Here is a 15,896-nt window from a genome sequence, read left to right as displayed (position 1 = left end):
CTTTTGAAGCTATGTCATCCAAAAACATGTGGCCTCCATGGTCACACTGGAGGTCGGGGGGATGTTTTTCAGGATAGTCCTGGAAGCATTTACTCACTTCTGCCCACATCTGTCAAATTTAGTCATGTGATTCCAACATAACTGCAGGAAGATCAAGAACGCAGTCTTCCCAGGTGCCTAGGAAGAGGAAATAAAATGGTGAATCAATAGCAATGTCTCTGCTACACCATGAAATTAGCAAAGTATCTGGACTAATAACTAGTGTCATCTTACTTGTTTAGAGCTATCAGTATGGACAACGTATACTCATATCTAACAGAATGATGCCTTCAGCCCGTCTTTCACTTCCAAGGCTCATTGTTAATTAATGACTTCGGCGATCCTGTCAACCAGACCTCCACAGATTGTTCAGTCACCTGTGAATTTATCTCGAGACAGTAAATACTTGTTCAGACTGAGAAAGTAAAACAAATCTTCCCTGCCATTCATCACAGACAAACAGACACAGGTAAAGGTTGCTGCAAAGTTAACAGGAATCAATATTTCTGCTAAGCACACTCTGCGACTTAAAGTGTCACAATTCCCTTCACCGAAAGATGACTTTTTAAATTCACTGAGAAACTTTCTTTTCTCAAATCATAAACTGTTAGAGAGTTTGCTGTTTGAAGTTCTATCAGCGGGAATGAAGCCTTACAGTCTTGCTTAAGAGAACCTGAGTCATTTTGACAGGGAATCAGCCTTGATTGCCAGCCCAGGTGTACAGCTTCAGAGCAGGGGTTTCTCATCACAACATTCTACATCTCACTTTGTAGTTTCTAAGGAAACTGAACCCTGGGTCTGCTTTGCAGACGAGAGCTGATGTTGATCCTCTTTTCCTGTAGCTCTGTGTTCCTTTGAACCTATCAAGCTTTATTTCATTCAAATTTCGCTTAACCTCCACCCTTCCCCATTATTCTGTAATTACTATCTTTTCCTTTGGTGAGGCACCCTACCTCCCTCTGGTGTGGTTATCCTTATTATAGTGAAATAAGCCTGACTTTGTTGGACTATAGGTTTGCCCTGATGGACTTCGGCTGACAATCGCTTTGCTTTGGCCTCCATACTTATTTGTGATTCTACATTCCTTTAATTAGAAATCTGCTACTCAAAGTACCATATTAGACTATATATTTTCCTGTTTTATTAAAATATAATTCATACATTGTATTAGTTTAAGGTATATGATACATTTTTAAATTACAAAAAGTAATACTATATGTGAATAGCTAGTAAGCACATAAAAAGATGCTCAGCATCATTAGTCATTGGAATAATACAAATCAAAACCACAGTGAAATACCACTTTTATGCCCACTAGGAGGACAATAACTATAATCAAAAAGTGTTGGCAAGGATGTGGAGAAAATGGAAATCTCATACATTGCTGGTGGGAATGTAAAATGATGCAACCATCTTAGGTAGCAGTCTGGTAGTTCCTCAAAAGGTGAAATGTAGAGTTACCATATGACCCATCAAATCTATTTCTAGGTATATACCCAAGAAAAATGGAAACATATACCCACACAAAAACTTGTACGTGAATGGCCATAACATTAGCATTATTTATGATGATGGTCAAAAGGTGGAAACAACCCAAATATCCATCAACCGATAAGTAGGTAAATAAAATGTAGTATATTCATACAATGGAATATTATTTGGTAATAAAAATGAATGAAGTACTGATACTTGCTACAACATGGACGAACCCTGAAAACATTATGCTAAGTGAAAGAAGCCAGTCATAAAGGACCACATATTTTATGATTCCATTCATATGATATGTCAAGAATAGGCAAACCCATAGCGACAGAAATAAATTGGTGATTGCCTAGGACTTGGGAAATTGGGGGAAATAGGGAGTGCCTGCTTATGGGTACAGGATTTCTTTTGGGAGTGATAAAAATGTAAAATTGTGATGGCTGTACAAATCTATGAATACACTAAAAAATGTTGTACACTTAAGTTGGTGACTTGCGTATGTGAATTATATGTTAAAGTGGTTATTTAAAATGAACTGTTCTGAGAAAAGCGGTACAGTCCTGCTCTCAAATAATTTAACATAGTAGCAGAGACAGACATAAACATTTTGATATAAAAAAGGTAAGACTTGCATGAAGGGTTATGTGAGCACAGAGAGTAGGACATCTGAGTCCAACTAGAGAATTTGGAGATGTTTTCATCTGGTGGGAAATAATGCCTGAGCCAAATCTTGAAGGAAGAACAAAAATTAGCCAGATGAGGTGAGGTGGAACACAGATCACTAAAGACACAGGTTTGTGCTAAACATAGGAATTAGGAGAAGTACGAGGAGTGATCTGGTGTTTCTAATCTGCAAAGTACAAGGAAGAGAGTGCTGAGCCCAAATAGCTTGGATAATAAATAGTAATAAAATAATTCATAAGTGAACTGTTAGTTACAGCTTAAAATTTTAAAGGTGGACCCTTAAACCAGGAAGTGACAGCGAAACTGGGTCTTGAAGCAAAGATCTCACCCTTGAGAGAGAGAGAGAAATGAAGAGGTGATAACTTGTATTCAGAGTACAGTAATTCCCTCCAACCAGAGTACAATGTCAGGACATGAGAACAAAAAATGAGGAGATCTGAGATTATGGAGGTTCTTATATAATCATAACATGTAAAATCTATGTCCATGTACTTTGAATCCATTATCCCATTTAGTCCTCGCAAGGCCATTCTACAGGCAAGGAAACTGAAATCTAGGAAAATAAAGAAACTTGCCCATGGTATACTTGTAAGTGAAACACCAAGTTGTTACACCCAGTCTAACTCCAGAGGCTAGAGGCTTAAACTTCACATTGTCCTGCTCTTTTACCTAACAGATCAGTTTTGGATGTAATGGTATGGGGAGCCACTAAAAAGTTTCTCAGCAGTTGCCACTTTGTTTCTTCTCTATCTTCTCCTCCTAATAACCTCAATTTTCTCTTTGGGGAGAGCAGAGAGAAAATGGAGAGGGGAATTTGGCTCCAGAAGGCTCTTCTGATCTTCCTCCTTCTCCAGAATGGCCTGTGTCTCATCCAAATTGCAATCCGTCTCTTGCATTTAGGGGGCTTCAACACTATGATGGCTCTGCTATTTACATACGACTTTTTCATTTCAAAGCTCCAAGGGCTTATTTTGTGTTTTTCAACCTTCCTATGTTGGTAATTTACAAATAGCGATGAGGAAGTTCAAAGAGATTAAATGATTAGGCAAATCATATCTCTGGGCGGCGATTTATTTTCTTGACGATGAGGTTGTTGAAGCACATATTTCTTTGCAACAAAAAAATACCATTCTCGACCTACTCCGAGTTGGCCAGCAATTCAGAAGCAAAATCAGTTTCATAACCCAGATGTATCTCTACTAGATCATTGTGGGAAATGAAAGTCCTGCGCTCCCCAGGCAACCCGGAGTGACTGAGTCTGGGATCGCTTCACGTCCCCCCGCCTTTGAGCCGGGGCAACAGAGGCGCGAGTACCCGTAGAGTGGAGGAACTGATTTTGAGAGCGGCGGGGACGCGTTTTTAGTATGGACCGGAAAAAGGAAGTGTGCTACACCACCTATGGGACTCGCTCCGGGCTGCCGCGGGGACAGCGCGGAGTCAATCGAGTTTGGGTCGCTCCCGGTGGGTCTGAGCCTCTGAGTCACGGGTGACGGTGGACGCGACCGCACGCTCCAGACCGGTTTGTTCCGCGGTGAACTGGACAGGCCGATTTGGCCGCTACCGTTTCTCAGCTCTTGCTGACCTTGAGCCAGGGTTGTAGCCAATGGCGGCTTGGGCTGTTGTCAGCCGGAGCAGGACCGCTGCACCATACCTGCGGGTAGTGGGGCCTGGAGTCTGGGCAGCTCTTCCGTGCGTCTCCCCAGGCTCCCAGCCTGACTCTCCGGCCTGTAGCCCTCCTCTGGCCCGGACGCTGCACCTCACCGCCGCGGTCCTCGCCGGACACAACAAGTGGTCCAAAGTCCGACACATCAAGGGTCCCAAGGACACCGAGAGGAGTCGCATCTTCTCCAAGCTTTGTTTGAGCATCCGCCTAGCGGTTAGAGGTGAGAACCTGTCACCCACCGCTGGTCCCCGCTGCCCTCTCTCTGTGCCCAAGGCCTCATTTGCCTCGTTTGCCTCTGGGAGCTGGGCCAGGGCGCACCCGGATCCTCGGCCCTTCATTTCTTAAAGACAGAGCGAATTAAAAAGTTTTCCAAAATATTTCTCCTCCATATCCCATACAAACATTAGATAAAGTGTTCTAAACTAACCCAGAACAAAGTGGTGACTTGCCACTCTTTACGGTAATGAGGGGGTATAGTTCTGGAAATAATGAAATGAGATGATTTTGCTCACTCTTTTCTTATCTCAGAAGGAGGCCCCAACCCTGAGCTCAACAGCCAACTGGCCCACATCTTAGAGGTGTGCCGGCAAAAGCACATGCCCAAGGCAACTATTGAGGCGTCGCTGAAAACGGAGGTGGGTCCTTAATATGACCTGCTTGTTACTGATCAGAGTCCCTACAGGGTCCATGTCTCAAAGACCACCATACACTCCTTAAATTATCAGAGAGAAAGGTAGCAATGTGGTTGACATCTTCAGTCCACAGCCTATTGGTGGCTTTTCTTGGCAATTGGTTATAGGATCACAAGCAAGCACAGGATGAACAGACAAGGTACAGAACCATAGAGCCTAGGACTGTGCAGCCGAGTTGTGAGAAGAGGCAGAAAGAATGTGGGGAAAGCGCTGATGTTAGATTGAGGAGTGTTTGTGTTTCCTGATATTTATACCCAAAAGAGAAAACCAATAGAAAGAGAGAGAGGGTTCAGATGATAGTGATAGAACCCAGGTGAGGGGACACCTCTTCCTCTAGGATAATTGGAAAGGATCTGAGAGATAATAATTATCCTTTTTAAAATCATGTTTTATTGATTATGCTATTAGAGTTGCCCCAATTTTCCCTCTTTGCCCTCCTCCACCCAGCACCCCGCACTCCCTCAGGCAGTCCCCACACCATTGTTCATGTCCATGGGGCATGTGTATAAGTTCTTTGGCTACTCTAGTTCTTATACTGTCCTTTACATCCCCATGGCTGTTCTCTAACTGCCGATTTGTACTTAATCCCCTCACCTCTTCACCCATTCTTCCCCTCCCCGCTCCCATCTGGCAACCTTCCAGTAACTAACTTCTTTTCTCTGGCTTTTAAGAGTCTCTATTTTTTAATCTTTGGCCTTTTAATAATGATGTGTCTTGGAGTGGCCTCTTTGCATCCATCTTATATGGGATTCTCTGCACTTCCTGGACTTACATGTCTATTTCCTTCACCAAATTAGGGAAGTGTTCTTTCACTATTTTTTCAAATAGGTTTGCAATTTCTTGCTCTTTGTCTTCTTCTGGCACCCCTATGAGATGAATGTGGGGCCTCTTGAGGTTGTCCCAGAGGCTGCTTATAGTATCCTCATTTTTTTGGATTCTTTTTTCTTCTTGTTGCCTGGATTGGTTGTTTTTTGCTTCCTTATGTTAAAAATCGTCAATTTGATTCTCAGCTTCATCCACTATACAATTGTTTCCCTGTAAATTGTTCTTTATTTCAATTAGTGTATCCTTCGTTTCTAACTGGGTATTTTTTATGCTGCTGAGGTCGTCACTGAATTCCATGAGCATCCTTATAAACAGTGGTTTGAATTCTGAATCTGATAGATTACCTATCTCCATTTTGTTTAGCTTTTTTTCTGGAGTTTTGATCTGTTCTTTCATTTGGGCCATGTTGCTTTGTCTCTGCATTTTGGCATCCTCCCTGTGTTTGTTTCTATGTATTAGGTAGGGCTGCTTTGACTCTGTGTCTTGGTAGCATGACCTAATGTAGTAGGTGTCCTGTAGAGTCCAGTGGCACAGCCTCCCATATCACCCAAGCTGTGTACTCAAGGTGCTCCCTTTGTGTGGTCTGAATACACCCTCCTCTTGCAGTTGAGCCTTAGTTACTGTTGGCCGATCAATGGGAGGGATTTACCCAGGCCAGTCAGCTGCAAGGACTGGCTGTGACCATTGACCACCAACCTTTGCCCTCCATGGAGGATCAGCTGTGCAGGGGCAGTGTGGTGGTGCTCTGACCTGGTCTGTAGCTGTTCACTGGATACACAGGCTCTGGGGTTTTCTGAGTGATGCAGGCCAAGGTCAGTCCCCACCTGCGTTCTGCCTGGGGGCTCCCTACATGATATATATAAAGCAATCTGAGATGGCTGGTACTTGTGCTGGGCTTGGAGATTCTAAGGCAAAGCCAAGCTGTGAATCTAGGCTGGCTGCTGCGAGTGCCAGGCTTGGGACCACTTAGCAGGAGGTACAGGGGCTGGGGGCTTACTGAGGCCAGCTGTTGATTGTTTGATAGGATTTAGGAAATTGTGAAGCATGAGCCAAGACCAGTCATTCATATCTCGGGTGGGCCCATAAGTTGGGTGGAATGGAGTCTCAGCGGATCTCCAGGGCAGGGCAAACAGTGTTAGCCAGGTTGATGGAGTCTCAGATATTGCACCCGTGTGCAATATTGGAGAGCCAGATATTGCAGAGCCAGTTCTGTGGCTCTGTTGGGGGAGGGTTCAGAAAAGGGACAATGGCCTCTGCCACCCTTTCTGTCTGGGAGAAGGCAGTTCCCCACCTCCTACCTTGATGCCAGACACTTCAGTTCCTCTCTGTGTCCCACTGGCGCCTTTCAAGCTGGTACACTGGTGCTGGAGCTCAGAGGGAGTGAGTCTGAGTAGATTCATGTGTGGGTTCTTCAAGTCGATCTGCTTAAGACTCCAGAAGTTTCTTCCATTGACTCAATCCCCCTGGTTATTGCGGCCAGAAGTTACGGGGACTTATCTTCCTGGCCCTGGAACCCTGGGCTGGGGTCCTGGTGTGGGGCTGGGATTCCTTGCTCCTCAGATATCCTTCCCAAATTTTTATCCACGATATGTGGATGTGGGACCAGCCCATTCAGCTCTCCACCCCTCCTACCAGTCTGGTTGGATGTGGTTTCTTTAATTCTGTAGTGGTCAGACTTCTATTCAACTTGATTTCTGATGGTTCTGAGTGATGGTTGTTCTATATTTTAGTTGTAATTTTGATGTGGTTGTGCAAGGACGTGAGCCATATTTACCTATGCCGCCATCTTGGTTGGAAGTCTCGAAGCAATAATCATCTTAATTAATAGTTGAGTGTTTACTCCAGATCAAGCACTTTGATAAGAAATCTGTATGCATTATCTCACCGAATCCTCTGAACAATCCTAAGTGGAAATTTAGACACAGAAAGATTAAGCAGTTTGACCAAGTCACACAGAAAATGACAGAATTGAAAACAGACAATCAGACTCCAGAGCCTGTACACTATCATACATACTGCCTTCATGTTGGCTGTGGTGTAGATAAGGTGGTGGAGTCAGAGGATTTTCCCGCACCTAGTAGTCTTTTATTTCTTTTGTGAAAGAGGAAGGGAGAAATTAGCAATTGAGAGTTTCTGGGAAGGCAGCAGGCAGGATGCTTGGAGAAAGTGGTAAAGATCAGATGCCTGGGCAAGGTGTCATGGGAGATCCAGATGAGATTGGTCATTATAGTTTTTGATTGATTGTTTGCATTTTTGAGGTGATGCAATTTTCAATGGCTCTTATAAAAAAGCATAGGTATGCAATTTTGTGCAGCACTACTCAGCAGCCCAGGGGTAGGAGCACAGGTGGATTTCACAAGGGTTAGGGTGTAGGAGGGTGAGTCTTAGTGGGAGTGATGGGTGGGGTAGGTGTGGCATTGGGCTGGGGAGGGGAGGAACAAAGCTGGGAGATGGCTAATTGATTGTTCAGGGACCGGAGAAACACACTCCCTTCCAAGTTAAGGGGTTGTACTTCCAATTACCTTAAAAGCTGATTCCATGGGCCTGCTGTCAGAGGGTGGGAACAAAAATAAAGACTTGAGAGCTTAGGCTCCAGCCCAAAGAGCCCATCCCATGAAGTCAGCTTTATGGTGGTGGTGCCTGTGGTTCTGGGCTGGCACGCAGAGGGGGGATTGGGAAACGTGAAAATGTGCTTATGTTGTTTTTACAGAAAACCAAGGGCATTTATTTGTTGTATGAGGGTCGAGGCCCTGGTGGCTCTTCTCTGCTCATTGAGGCATTATCTAACAGTGGCTCCAAGTGCCATTCGGACATCAGACATATCCTGAACAAGAATGGGTAGGTGTGTGGGGAAAGTGGAAAGGGATGGAGCCTTTAGTTTCTAATTCTGTGAAAGGAAAGTACTGTCCTTTTTGGTGCGGGTTCAAATTTTACACACACTTCAACCTTAGCAGGATCTAAATGGGAAAACTTACCCTCCCTTAATGTGTTCTGCACTAGGCGGGATCCAAGACTTATTATCATAAGTGTAGAAGGGGCTCTTTGGTCCCATCATCCCATACAGGTCTTCAAATGTACCACCAGGACTGGAATCTAAGTGGCATAGGAATTGATGTGCAAAGTCTTCGCATCCTCCAAAGTTAAATCAGGGCAGAAAATAGAGGATGCAAATATATTTGGATTAGTCCCTTGCCCAGTGGTAGCCACATCTTCTCCTTCAGGAAGAGAGCTGCTGCGTGTCTGCATACTTCCTAGAGGCTGGGTAGGAAACAGACAGTGCTGTGCTGTGTGGTGTGGAGGCTGAGTGTCTGAAGGCATTTGTTGTGGCCTATTTCCTTTCCCATCAGAGGAATGATGGCTGAAGGAGCTCGCCACTCCTTTGACAGAAAAGGGGTGATTGCGGTTGGAGTAGAGGACAGAGAGAAGAAAGAAGTGACCTTAGAGCGTGCCCTGGAGCTGGCCATTGAAGCAGGAGCTGAGGATGTCAAGGAAACTGAAGATGAAGAGCAAAAAAGCATTTTTAAAGTGAGTATGAAGTCACAGTGTTTGGTGGACTTCTGAAAGGGCACTAATAGATGCATTAAGGCATGCCTCAGTTTCTTTCCTGCACCTAGGGTACAAGTGAGATAAAATAGTTCATATATTGCACAAACATTTATTAAGTGAATACGGGGTAGCACTTACTCTTACTAAGGACTATAAGAAGGATTCAGAACAATTGGAAAGGATATCTCTGCCAGTGAAGAGCTTAAGCCCAGTGATATATTATAATAGTTCCATTCAGGTTTTGTAACATTCTGACCAGCTTTGTCCTATTATCTCCTGGCTCCTCATCTCCTGACTTTGCTTTGTCCCTAGTTTATTTGTGATGCTTATGCACTGCATCAAGTGAAGAAGAAGCTGGACTCCCTGGGCTTGTGTCCTGTGTCCTGTACACTAGAGTTCATCCCCAACACAATGGTGCAGCTGGGAGACCCTGACCTGGAGCAGGCGGCCCATCTCATCCAGGCTCTCGGTAACCATGAGGACGTGATCCAGGTCTATGACAACATTGAGTAACCACACTGTACGTGCCCTCCGGCTCCTTCCTAGGCAACTGGCAGCTTGTTCCAGAGCATAGGCTTCTACAGTGTCTTCTAAGACTGAATCAGGTCAAGGGTCTAGCAGGTTCAGATACTTAAGACCTGCAGCTTTGTAGACACAGAAATCCCCGTACTTCTCTGGGGTCTCTTTGTCAGCTCTGTGGGTGTGTCAGAGCCCTCCTGGATGAGTCCCCTTACTCCCTCCTGGATGCAGAGTGGGGCTAGTCAGCTGGTCAGACTGTGATCTCAGGAAGTTGGTCCGTCTTGGGATGGTAAGTGCCGTGAGGGCCCATGTACTAGAAACTCTTAAGTAATAAGTGAGTTGCTGCATTGTTGTTGTATGGCTTTTGAGTTTTCCCGCATTTGTGTCAAGCTGTTGAGACCTTCCTGACTGCCTTTCAAGAATATAGGCCTGTTCCACTAGTCCAAACCCAGGACTGTTGTTTGTTTTTTGATTGATTATAGAAATGTAGTCTCTCCAGGTATTCTGTGCTTTAATGCTGGTCTAATGAATGGCCTAAACCTTCCATTCATTCATGCAACAGATATTTATCAAACACCAGGAACTCCACTCCAGCCAGGAACTGTACCAGGAACTACTTATCAAGAAGAGCACTAGCTGTTCAAGTGGTGCTCTGTGTTAAATCCTACTCTAAGACATAGGACCTCAGGGGGAAGACACAGAGCTGCTCTCTTCTGGAACTGTCCCAGGGCAGTGCAAGCTGCTGTGCACACATCCTTGTTCTCTTTGTGTGGCCTCTGTGCCCTTCTTCTGCCAGGAAGCTTAAGGCTCTGGCCCAACAGGAAATCAAGTGCCAGTGATAAGAGACTCCCAGGCCCTGCTTTGCCTGGGTTCCTGTTTTTTTTGAGATTTGTCAGAGTGGACCAGTCAGCAGATCAGATGACTCTCAGAAAAGGACATATCAAGCTGGTGTTGAAAGCTACTTGGTTTCCAGAACGCCCAACCCTAGCTTCTCTTCATCCCTGATTCCAGATGATGGGGTTTTGGGAACTGGAAAGGAAATGAGAACAGAAGGAAGAGTGAAGGCTGGCCAGGTGGGAAATAGGGCCTCTGGTGCCTTTTGCTTCTAAGAGTCACTTCTGGGTGTAGAGAGACCAGGAACACCAACCACTTGTGCTGGAGTCCATCAAGCATATCAGGCCTGGAGTGGCTTTTTGATCCCTGCTATTCAGCCACTTCTAAGTTATTTAAGCCAGTTCTGAGTTCAGAGTAATTTTCCTGAAGAAGCCTCAGGTAAATGAGGATGAAAAAGAACTAAAGCCAAATTAGTTATAAGTGATAACTTCAGCTTCTAGGAAACACATTACTAATTACGTGATGACTTAAAACAACTGGAGAGTGAAGGCCAGGGGGAGAAAAACCAGTGAAATAATCCACGATTATGCCAAAATATATGCTCTTACCTATACCTCATTTCATAATCATGATAATAACTAGTATTCTTTAGTTTTTATAGGAGATAACTCATCTAAATATCTAAATAGCACATCATTAAAATAGGGCAATTTAAAGTTTGAATGCTGCTTCATAATTTATACTTTCATATTTTGATTTTCACAACAAACCTAGAAAATAGTTAGATCATGTGATGCACAAATGATCTCACACCAAGCAGGTAAGAGTATGTCTATTACTACATCTTGTATTGATAGACCTTGGTTTACAAAATAACTGTTTTATAAATGTTGAATATAAATTAATTTGGAGGGTTGTGGTCATTTCTGAACTAAGGAAGCCCAGTCTGGAAGGGAATTTGCCTACACATATGGAATAGTCCTGTAATGGATAGAATTTGTTAATATGGATTCTTGTGTAACCAAGTTTCTTACATCAAGGCATACTATATGGCTCTGCACTGACCCCTGGTGGTGCCTTACAGTCTTGCCTGCAGTTAATATGGGAAAGGCAGAAATGAAATCTTGGACTTGTTCTGCCTCTAGATCTGGTAAAGAGACCCTTAGGTACATAGATTAGTTAAATAACTATTTAACTGAATACTTACATAAAGAGGACATGAGTTATTCTGCCACTAGATATTATTTTTCAAAGAATGTTTTATGTCAAAATGTTTACAATATAATGTTAAATGGAAAACAAAGATGCAAAACTGTATGTATTGTATAGTCTAAATTTTAAAATAGCATCATACCATAAAAAAATGTCTTTTTAAAAAAGACTAAAAGGAATTGTACCAAAATGTCAAAACTGGTTACCCCTGGATGGTGATGTTATAACTGAGTTTCATTTTCTATAATCATGTATTTATCAGGGGAAACATGGGGTTTTTTTTAGGTTTTATTTATTTATTTTTAGAAAGAGAAGGGAGGGAGAAAGAGGGAGAGAAACATCAGTTGGTTGCCTCTCATACTGGGACCAAACCCACAACCCAGGCATGTACCCTGACTGGTAGCGGAACTGATGACCTTTTGCGTTGCAGGATAATGCCCAACAAACTGAGCCACACCAGTCAGGACCGGGGGAAACATTTTTTAAAAAAGAAAACTAGTCATGTTATTGTCCAACTAGGGAGACAGCATGTGACAAGGTGAGAGTCAGGTGTACCTTAAAAAGAATGGGATCTGGTCCTGGCTTGCCTTTGCCTTGGTTTTGGTCATTGTCTTAGCAATACAAAATCACTTAGCACCTGGTAGCTGGCTTGGGTTCATTTTCAGGTGTCCTTTCAGTGGGACAGAGGTATCCGTGATGGACTCTGTTCATAGGCTTGACTCTCACAAGAATCATTCATGTGATATGTAGCTGCCCGCTGGCTCTGCCAGAGGTGCTAGCTGAATTGAACAGGAACAGCGAAGGTCCTGCCTGCAGCCCACTATGGAGTTTCAACCATGTTCTTGAGTTACTTTCTTTTCTGCCTCTGAAACAGCGTAGCAGTCAATAAAACTTCAAACTCTAAAAGACCCCCAACTTTAGACTTTTATTTGAATCCGTAGGGACTGCTCTGGAGACATTCTATGTAGGGAAATGAGCCAGTAGGTCTGACAAAACAGTGTTTTGGTAGATACCACACTAGTCTGGACTGAAATCGCTTTCTCTTTTTCTTTTCAATTTTTATTTATTGATTTTAGAGGGAGAGGAAGAAGGGAAGAGAAACACTGATTTGTTGTTCCACTTATTTATGAATTCATTGGTTAATTCTTCTATGTGCACCGACTGGGGAGTGAACCCTCAACCTTGGTGTACTAGGACAGCACGTCAGTCAACTGAGCTATGTGGCCAGGGCAAATGAAATTACTTTCTCTTTATTCTGTCCCCAGAAAGTAACTTGGATAGCAGTTTTTGCTTTTTCTTCTTTTTATCGTTCTGTTGTCTCTGACAGAAAGGTAACGTTTATTATTTTTTAAAGAGTCAAACCATATCAAAATGTATTAACAATAAAAGTCCCATCTAATCCTACCTCCTGAGATACAACTACCATTAATCTATATTATCTACTCATTGGAACCAGTCTACTGGGGAACAGATTCTGACTGAATTGCTAGCCACCTTGGATGAGGACTTAACCTCTCTGCAGCTATTTCTTCATCTATAAAATGATGATAATAGTATCTATTTTATAGGGCTGGTTTATTTTTAAATTTTATTTATTGATTTCTTTTAACAGAAAGAGAAGAAGGGGGAGAAAGAGAAATATCAGTTTGTTGTTCCACTTATTTATGCGTTCATTGGTTGATTCTTGTATGTGCCCTGACCAAGGATCAAACCGGCAACCTTGAGGTATTAGATGATACTTGAACCAAGTGAGCTACCTGGCCAGGGCGCATAAGGCTATTTTGAAATTAAATTAATATACAGGGCAGGGCAAAAGTAGGTTTACAGTTGTGATTACATGAAACGCAGTTTATTCTTATTTCTTATTATTGGATTATTTCCATACAAACAAGTATAAACCTTTTGCCCCACCCCATATGTTAAGCACTTAGAACAGTACCTGGTAATGGTAAGTGTTGAATAAAGGCCTTTTTTTCCCACTAAGTATGAGTATTTTTAAAAACTGAAATGTGATCACCCTATACATTTCTGCTTTATAATCTGTCTTTGTCACTTCACAATATATCCTAGACACTTTTTGGTATTAGTATGAAGTCTGTTCCACTATTTTTTGGTGCCTATGAAGTATCTTATTGTATTTATTAGTGTACAATAATTTATTTAACTAGCCCTGACCAGTGTGGCTCAGTTGCCTGGGCATTGTCCTGTGAACTCAAAAGTCACCAGTTCAGTTCCCAGTCAGGGCACATGCCTGGGTTGCGGGTTCGGTCCCTCATCAGGGTGCATACAAAATGCAACACTGATTGATGTTTCTCTCTCATATCATGTTTCTCTCCCTCTCTTTCTCCCTCCCTTCCCTACCTCTAAATATAAATAAATAAAATCTTTAAAAATAATAATTTAACTTTCGTTCAAGATGGAGGTATAGATAGACACGCTTTGCCTCCTTATGCAACCACAGAAAGAATTACAAGATCTCAAAACTAATAACACCCAGAACTGTCAGAAAATCAAGTTGTATGGAAGTCTGACGACCAAGGATTTAAAGAAGCCACATTCATCCAGACAGTTAGGAGGGGCGGAGTGACGGAGAGGGGCAGAGAAGCAGCAGCAGGACTGAATGGCTGGTCCCACGTTCATGTATAGTGGATGAAAATCAGGAGGGATACCTTGGGAGCAAGCGATCCCAGCCCCAGGCCAGACCACACAGCCCAGGGTTCCAGCACTGGGAAGATAGAACCCTGTTACCTCTGGCTGTAAAAACCAATAGAAGTTGGGGCGGCAGAAGGAACTGCTGGAATTTCACCACTTAAAGGGCCCAAACAGTCCTAGAATGTATGCAAACCCACCTGCTCTGGGATTCACCACTGGAACAGCAGCTGGAAGGGCTCCAGTCTCACACACGAGGGGGGTGAAGTGACAGAAATGGGATGAGTGCTGGGCGAGCCTCCAGAAGCCAGGTAGTGGCATTGTTCCCTCTCTGAGCCTTCGGGATGCAGCCACAAATGGCAAAGTGCATTGCCCCACCCTGATAATTACCTAAGGCTCTGCCCCACACAATTTACAGGTGTTTTTTCTGCATAGGCCACGCTAATGAGACAGGGAGTAAAAGCAGCTCTACCCAATACACAGAAACAAACACAGGGAGGCTGCCAAATTGAGGAGACAAATATGGCCTAGGTGAAAGAATAGAACAAAACCCCAGAAAAAAACTAAGCAAACCAGAGATAACCAACCTATCAGACACAGAGTTCAAAACACTGGTGATTGGGATGCTCAGAGAACTTGAGTGCAGCAAAAAATAAAGGAAGAAATGAAGAAAAATCCATAGGGAACCAACAAAAAAGGGAAGGAAGCTGGGATTCAAAACAATGATTTGGAACATAGGGAAGAGATAAACGTTCAATCAGAGCAGAAAGAAGAAACAATAATTCAAAAAAATGAGTATAGGCTTAGGAACCTCTGAGACATCTCTAAATGTGACTACATCTGAATCATAGGGATGTCAGGAGAAGAGGAGGAGCAAGAAATTGAAAGTTTATTTGAAAAAATAATAAAAGAAAACTTCTCTAATTTGACAAAGGAAATACACATACAAGTTCAGGAAACACAGAGGGTCCCAAACAAGTTGGACTCAAAGAGCAACACACCAAGACACATCATAATTAAAATGCTAATGGTTAAAGATAAAGGGAGGATCTTAAAAGCAGCAAAAGAAAAGTAGAGAGTTACCTACAAAGGAGTTCCTATTAGCTGATTTCTCAAAAGAAACTTTGCAGGTAAGAAGGGACTGGCAAGAAGTATTCAAAGTGATGAAAACTAAGGACCTACAACCTAAATTATTACTCTATCCAGCGAACCTATTATTTAGAATGAAAGGGCAGAGAAAGTGTTTCCCAGAGAAGGTAAAGCTAAAGGAGTTCATCATCACCAAGCCATTATTACAGGAAATGTTAAAGGGACTTATTTAAGAAAAAGAAGACCAAAACCATGAACATTAAAAAGGCAACAAACTCACAACTATCAACACTAAATCTTAAACAAAATAAAAAAGCTAAGCAAACAACCAGAACAGGAACAGAATCATAGAAAGATCATTTGGAGGGTTATCAGCTGGGAGGGGGAAGGAGGAATATGGGGGAAATGGTGCAAGGATTAAGAAGCATAATTGGTAGGAACAAAATAGATGGGGATGTTAAGAATAGTGTAGTAAATGCAGAAGCCAAAGAACTTAACATGCACCACTCATGGACGTGAACTAGGTGGGGGGGGGGTCATTGCTGGAGGGAAGAGGGGTACCAGGTGAAGGGGGACAAAGGGAAAAATTGGGATAACTGTAATAGCATAATCAATAAAATATACTTAAAAATAAATAAAAACTACTATAATAAAAAAATAAT

The 15,896-nt window shown here is 42.9% G+C and overlaps 1 protein-coding gene across 2 annotated transcripts; it reads left to right on the top strand.

Moving 5' to 3' along the window:
• Nucleotides 1-3,576: 3,576 nt before the first annotated feature.
• Nucleotides 3,577-12,411, top strand: TACO1 (translational activator of cytochrome c oxidase I). 2 transcript variants are annotated; one of them, XM_024573224.4, is made up of 5 exons: nucleotides 3,577-4,088; nucleotides 4,397-4,503; nucleotides 8,096-8,223; nucleotides 8,772-8,910; nucleotides 9,244-12,411. In XM_024573224.4, the coding sequence occupies exons 1-5, from the start codon at nucleotides 3,809-3,811 to the stop codon at nucleotides 9,442-9,444; spliced, it is 855 nt and encodes a 284-aa protein (XP_024428992.2). In that variant the 5' UTR covers nucleotides 3,577-3,808; the 3' UTR covers nucleotides 9,445-12,411. The 2 variants fall into 2 exon arrangements, with proteins under 2 accessions (XP_024428992.2, XP_024428990.2); XM_024573222.4 differs by having other exon boundaries at nucleotides 8,733-8,910.
• Nucleotides 12,412-15,896: the final 3,485 nt, after the last annotated feature.

This window comes from Desmodus rotundus, chromosome 9, assembly GCF_022682495.2.
Source record: "Desmodus rotundus isolate HL8 chromosome 9, HLdesRot8A.1, whole genome shotgun sequence".
Taxonomy (NCBI): domain Eukaryota; kingdom Metazoa; phylum Chordata; class Mammalia; order Chiroptera; family Phyllostomidae; genus Desmodus; species Desmodus rotundus.
This window is presented reverse-complemented; position numbering and strand designations above follow the sequence as displayed.